We start from the raw sequence: 7,288 nt of genomic DNA on the forward strand, positions 1-7,288 counted from the left end.
TACATGGTGCTCCCTCAAATGATGAACCCTTTTATCTACAGCCTAAGGAACAGGGACATGAAGGTCAGCTTCAGAAAGCTCATAGGTAGGATCCCTTCTTTTTAGGGAGTGTGTGTGTTCTGGGTCAATTCACTCATTGCACAGACTGACCCTGGTAAACTCTCCCTATAGGTCAGAATTACTATCAAGCACATTTAGTTTCATGATCATCAAAGTTATGTTTTCTCCCTGTTTTTAGATGATTGCCAAGCATTCAAATATTATCAGTGAAGAAGCCTTTGGTGTTAAAACTTAAAAGAACTTTACCCACTCATATACTCATAGCATAGAGAGAGCTATCTCTCAATAGAAGGACTTCAGTGTAGGTAATGTACACGAAGTCTCAGTAGGGTTGTATTAGTGCTTTATATAGTGGTTTCATCATAGAATGGCTTTTCCAGATTTCTGTAGCTGATGCAGATGTAAAACCACACATGACACCCAGAGACAGAAATCATGCTGTCTTTCCTGGGCCTAAGGTTAATAGGCTTTTCCACTGAGACATCAGAAAGCAAGCTTTCTGTAATAGGCTAGGTGGTTGAACCCAGAATGCTAGTTCCACGTCCAAATTCTTGGATCCTATGAAAATTGCTTATATGATAGAGTGAATATTACTTTAATTGGACAAAAGTTCTTTGCACAGATTAAGACCAAATTAACCTGGTAGGCAAAGTTACAGTCACATGTATTTTCATGATATTGATAGTGCTGATCACATACAGTAATGTAGAAGGTAGATAACTTTGAACAGATTGGATTAATGAGGCCGTGGGAATACCCAGAGCCACCAATCTTTTTCTTAAGCTGGAAGAGAAAATGAATGCATTCATATTGTTAAGCTAATATACTCCAGCTGACACCTTGGTTTCTGATTTGCAGGCTATTGTCTGTGAGATAATAAATTTCTCTCTATAATTAATTTGGTTTGAATGTTTTTTATCTAGTGTCTAGGGAAAAAACGTACACTCCCATCCACAACAAAAATAATTTCATATGTTCCTCTTACTCTAATTATTGATGTAGCAAGAAGTGATCACAATAAGAAAGTTAAATTAAATATCTGAAATATAAACCCATGGGGAAGGCAACCCTAACCATTATAAGCACTTACGACAATGTCTGCTAAATAATAAGTTCTAAATAAAAAATACTACTATCATCAAGTTTCATATCTAGATCATTTTCATAAGACATGCAAACCTGTTTTTGTCCTGTATTTGTGCACTGGCTTCAACAATTATACTTGTACATTCTTCTTTATTTTTAAATTAATCATGGGCACTTTCTACTATTTAGTTTATAATAAAATGATTGGGTAAAATATCAAAGTTGATAAAATTTTCTACTGCTTTATTTGTTCTGTTTCATTTTATTTGATTTATCAAAAATATGGAATGTAATTTTGCCATTTTTCCTTCATCACCTCATCTTGCTGTGTTTCTTATTCTTCTTTGTTATGGTCCAAGTAGAGATACTGGGGATATGGTCCAAGTAGAGATACTGAGTCATAGAATACTGGTTCTATAATTTTAGGCCACTCATCCAAAATGTGTAATGTAAATTTCTAGCATATATTCTTTTTCTATGAATCAAGACTTCTGGACCCAGTGGCAGTGTAAGTATCTCGGCACAGGCAGGGGTCTCTATGGGGCTTCTCCAGTTTCAGAGGTTTGGTTGAATCAGGGTGGGTCCATGTGGCTTCTCCTGCTCAGGGCACTAGTGTAGTTCCAGGTGTCTTGTCAGTTGCAATGTCTCCCAGGGAGACATGAGAGAGAGGGTGTTTCTTCCACCTCCAAGGAGGAAATATAGGAGTTACCAGAATTCTCAGGAGAAGGCCATACCCACACAGACCTCATTGACTATGATCCGATTAACAGACTAGACTCTACCCCTTCAGTCTTAATCCTCTCACGTCTCAAATTGACACCAGATTATGTAACTACCACAAAGTCTTTGGCAAGAGATTTATTTCTTCTTAATGTTTTTGTTTGTACCTCTTTTCCTTGGTATACAGGAATCTTACTGATTTCATCTTGCTAATGTTATATCCTGCTAATTTGTCACATCCCTCTGTTGTTTCCAGTAGGGTTTTGGGGAAACTTTTGGGTTTTCTGTATATAGGATCATATCCTCTGTGAATCACAAACTTTGTACTTCTACTTTGCCTACTTGCAATCTCTTGATTTCTTACTGTTGTTTGATCGCTTTACCTAAGACTTGCAGTACAATGTTTAATAAAAATGATGATAGGTGACATCCTTGTATGGTCCCTGTTTTCAATGCATATGTCTCTAGTTTTTGTCCAATTGAGATTAGTGTGATTGTTGTTTTGTAATGTGTGACTATTATTCTGGCGAGCAATTTCCCTTCTATTATTATTTTGTTGTATGTCTTTTTAAAATAAAAAATAAGAGTTGGGTATATATATTTTAATGATTAATTTTTATTTATATATAAATATATATATTTATGTTGGGGGCTCCTACAACCCTTAACACAATCCATACATCAATTGAATAATGCATGTTTGTATATAAGTTGCCCTCATTCTTTTCTAGACCTTTACTTTCTATTGAGCCCTTGGTAGCTCCTCCTTTTTTTTTCTCCCTCTTCTCCCCCCACCCTCACAACCCACTAATAGATTGCAAATTGTTATTATTTTCATCTCTCACACCGACTGCTGTCTCCCTTCTCCCATGTTTTCTATTGTTCTTCCCCCTGTATAGGGGTGTATGGTTATGCACTGATCATTGCAATCGGTTCTCCCTTTCTCCCCCCCCCCCACTCTTCCCCATACCCTTCTCATATGACTACTCCCACTCCTGTTCCTGTATTCTGTGTGTCGTGAGCTACCAGCTGTTTCTCAATTCAGACTAGACTGGACCATGTACACAGATATATAAAGAGAGTTGTATATTTTCAAATGTCTTTTCTGCATCTGTTGATAGGATCATGTAGTTTATATTCTTTGCCTTGTTAATGTGGCGATTTACACTGATCCTATTTTGAATGTTGAACCATCCCTGCATCCCTGGATTGAATCCCACTTTGTGATGGTGAATTAAATTTTTATTATGATGTTGGATTCAAAGGCCAGAATATTTTTTGGGATTTTAGCATCTCTATTCATGAAGAATATTGGTCTATCATTTTCTATCTCATAGGGTATAAATTATCAAGGGTCCATGAGGGATGGAAAAAAAATGAGGAGCTAATACCAAGGGCTCAAGCAGAAAGAAAATGTTTTGGAAATGATGATGGCAAGAAATGTACAAATGTGCTTGCCACAATGGATATTTGTACAAATTGTGATAACAGCTGTATGAGGCCCCAATAAAATAATTTTTTTAAGGCTCTGTGAGGATGAAAAGACTTCATCTCACCTTACGTAGGACCTGTTATCAATAGGAACGCATCTTTTGGAGAAGACATCATGTTTGGGAAAGCAAAGTGTTAGGGACAAAAAGAAAGATCCGTAATGAGATGGACGACAACAGTGGCTTCAAATATGGGCTCTCATCGGTGAGGCTGGTACAGGACAAGTTAGTTTTATTGTTTCTGTCACACACAGTGTGGAAATGAGTAGGAACTGATTCTGAAGCACCTAACCCGCTGCTATCTAGTCAAATTTGGATCATAAAGATTCTAAAGGACTAACCAGGATTGTCTTTGTGGGTTTCCAAGACTATAACTCTTTGTGGGAATAGAATCTCTCAATTTTCTCCTACCTAAGTTGTTTTCTCTTAACAACAATGTAAAAAAAAAATCAAGACATGGAAAGACATGCAAAAAAGACTTTAAATCTGGCTCTGACATGTGTTTGTATAGTTCCTGGCTTACAGTAATTATTTCTCAAGAACTATACAAGAAAAGCAAACAAAAGAGATTCTGATCATTTCCCCCTGAAATATGTTTTACTCTTTAACCCCTTTGATGTGTTTCCATCTGGCTTTAGGAAGATGACATAGCACTTTGGGGCAAAGATGCAGCCTAGAAGCCCCATGCTGGAGGCCAAGATGGAGAAGATCTCCACAGTCACCATGACCTTGCCCCGAGTGCTGTGGTAGACAGGAAGGAAGGTCACCCAGACACTGCAGAACACCAGCATGCTGAATGTCAGGAACTTGGCCTCATTGAAGGTGCCAGGCAGGTTTCTGGCCAGATAAGCCAAGGAAAAGGCTCCCAGGGCCAGGAATCCCAGGTATCCCAGGACACAGTAGAAGGCAGAGACAGAACCCTTGTTGCACTCAATGATGATGCTCCTGGGTTCAGAGGATGAGTCTATGTCAATGAAAGGGGGAGAGGTTCCCAGCCAGATCCCACAAATAATCAATTGGATAAGGGAACAGATGGGAACCACCAAATTTACAACCCCAGACACCAGCAACTGCCTCATAATTCTTCCCAGTCTTAAGATCATGAAGGCCAGAATTACAGTGATGGTTTTGGCCAAAACAGCGGAAACAGCCACAGTGAATATCACTGCGAAGGAGATATTGCTGAGGACGCAGGTGACTGTGTTTGGACGGCCGATGAAGAGTAAGGAGCAGAGGAAGCAGAGGAGGAGGGAGAGGAGCAGGACATAGCTGAGGGAGCGGTTGTTGGCCTTGACTATGGCAGAGTCTCGGTATTTCAAAAAGACCCACAAAACCATGGCAGTGATGACAGAGAAGCACAGAGCTGTGCAGGCCAGAGCCATGCCCAGTGGGTCTTGATAAGCCAGGAAGGTCACAGTTTTGGGTAGGCAGTGGTTCCTCTCCATGTTGGGATACTGACTCTGGGGGCACTCTGTACACTGATCACTATCTAGAGAGGAAAGTGAGAGGGAATATGAGACAGCGTACAGAGCGACACCTTTCAAATCTCAGCGTGGTTATGTGAAAGGGGTTTTGTTTTGTTTTGTTTTCATTTTCTCTGTTCTATATGCACCTGACAACACTGCTATTTAAAAACCATGTGTCATCTGTCCATGAGAAATTATGTGCCTTGTCAAAATAGTTGTTTGATGCCTTTGGGGTAACTCGACTAATGGCATCCCCAGACGTGGGGTGCAGAATTGTGCTCCACTGGTTGTTCTGTGTCTCTGATTTCTGGAAGCAGATCAACAGGACTGTTTCTGAAGTACCTCTTGGTGGGTTGAGGATATAAGTGAGCCCAGAACTGTTTGTGCTACCCAGAACCCCTTACAGGCTTATAAGAAGTTAGGGAAATTGCTTGTGGAATTTTGTCAGTTCATACCTGTTTCATTAGTTATTCCTCTTTTTGGACATAAAATACAATGGAAACAGCAGGAAGGCTGCCCTTCTTGATGAATTTTCATGAATTCCAGGCCACAGCTCTTGCTACACACAGAGTGGGGAGTCTGAAGGAAAAGAATCATTGAGAATAGTTCAATACTATTGTATGAAGGAATAGCATCTTATCATTTAATAATATTGACTAATATTGTTTTGTTTTTATTTATAATATTGAATAACGTTTTGTTGTTGTCAAGGGATCCTGACTCATCATGGCCCTAGTGATACTGACTGATAATGTCCCTAGTGATCCTGACTCAATGGCTCTAGAAGATAAAGTCCAATTGCTCATTTGGATTTCAAGACTTTAATCTTTGCACAAGCAAATCACAGGCTCTCTTCTCTTACACCTCCAATAGGATCCAACCACGAACATGAACATGAGTCAGAATCAACTTCACAGCAACTGGTTCAGGGTTTTGTTTACTTGGTTGGTTGTGCATCTCAAACAGCAAACCTTCAACCACATTCAGTAAACACTCCATCTGTTATCCTTCTTCATGGGGTTTTCTTTTAATTTTTTTCCGCAAACATTTTTATTTGCATGTAATTCACATATCATACAGTTCAAAATTGCAATCACATCAAGAAGAGGTGTACAATCACCATCTGTTTTAGAATATTATCTTCATTATTGTACTCATTGTTATTAGCTCCTCACTTACTAGAACCTCCCCTACCATACCCACAAGGAACAACTACTACAGGTATTGTCTCTGTAGATCAGCTGTTCTCAACCTGTGGTTCCCTTTGGAGGTAAAACGACCCTTTCACAGGGGTCTCCCAGTTCATAACAGTAGCAAAATTAAAGTGATGAAGTAGCAACAAAAATGATTTTATGATTGGGGCATCACTGAAACACAAGATATTAAAGGGCTGCGGCATTAGGAAGGTTGTGAAACTCTGCAGTAGATGTACCTATTCTGGATTTCACATACAGAAAGACATTAAAAAACAACAGCAACAATAAACTAGCAAGAATAACAAAGTTAAACAGATTGACAACTTCAAATAAGAAGTGAGTTGTGTGGATAGTTAGATTACATGTGCAGCACACTATCATTTGATTTCCCTTAATATCCATTCAAATTTTTCTGGTTTTAATATTTTCATGTTAAATTTTTAAACATTTTCTGCATTCTTTTCAATAAATACTCTTTCCCCTTATATGAGCAATTAGTGAATTATAGTTTTAAATCAGCTTATTGGCCAAAATCTACCTGAGGAAGATAGAGTCAAATATATCTCCCTGAAAGTCATTCTCACAAAGTATGGACACCCTACACTCCGATCAAATCAACCCAGTGGTTGTAAGAGAAAATAAACCTGACCATTACTTCTGTAAGATGACGGCCGAGAAACGACTATGGGGCAATGCTACCCTGTAACACCTGAGATCCCCTTAGTGAAAAGTATTCTTTAAAATCATTTGGCACTACAAATAAATTAATGATATCTTAATAAGTACAGATTTGGTAGTGAGTTACGTGGTTACACAATTATTCTCATATCTAGTCTCTTCTTTTGGCTGCCTTGCTTGTTCTGTGGCTCAATTTACTAGCTACACTACCTGTGGGACACCTAACCTGTGGACTATGTCACTGTAATTTGAGGCTCCTTCAAAACCTGCTTCACCACACAATTGGAATTTACATCTCTTGAGCTGGGGACTGACTGTTAGTGACCTGGCTGACTGTTGGTGACTTGCCTTGCTGTTGGCTGCCAGTGCCAGGGGAATATGAATCTCTCCACAGAGGACTACCAGGTGGCCCTCAAGACTTGAAGGACTGCGAGTGTCTCACAACTCTCTAACACATTTGAATTGTACTGAGCCATTTGTATTGTTTTATAATTTAACTGTTTATTTCTATTCTATGTATCTATCTATCTATATAAGTGTTTTATAATTTAACTGTTTATTTCTTGTGTTATCTCTCTCTCTATATATATAT

At 38.8% G+C, this 7,288-nt stretch overlaps 1 protein-coding gene across 1 annotated transcript in view; it reads right to left on the reverse strand.

Moving 5' to 3' along the window:
• Positions 1 to 3,931: 3,931 nt before the first annotated feature.
• LOC101655706 (vomeronasal type-2 receptor 116-like) overlaps positions 3,932 to 7,288 on the reverse strand; it is a 140,768-nt gene continuing 137,411 nt past the window's right edge. Inside the window, exons 4-5 of the mRNA XM_013007637.1 lie at positions 5,278 to 5,401; positions 3,932 to 4,845 (exon numbers count right to left, since the gene is read on the reverse strand). Of these exons, the coding sequence (XP_012863091.1) occupies positions 3,932 to 4,845; positions 5,278 to 5,401 (1,038 nt within the window). The remainder of the gene's footprint in view (positions 4,846 to 5,277; positions 5,402 to 7,288) is intronic.

This window comes from Echinops telfairi, unplaced genomic scaffold (assembly GCF_000313985.2).
Source record: "Echinops telfairi isolate 266 unplaced genomic scaffold, ASM31398v2 ScPeMD7_7459;HRSCAF=8497, whole genome shotgun sequence".
NCBI lineage: Eukaryota > Metazoa > Chordata > Mammalia > Afrosoricida > Tenrecidae > Echinops > Echinops telfairi.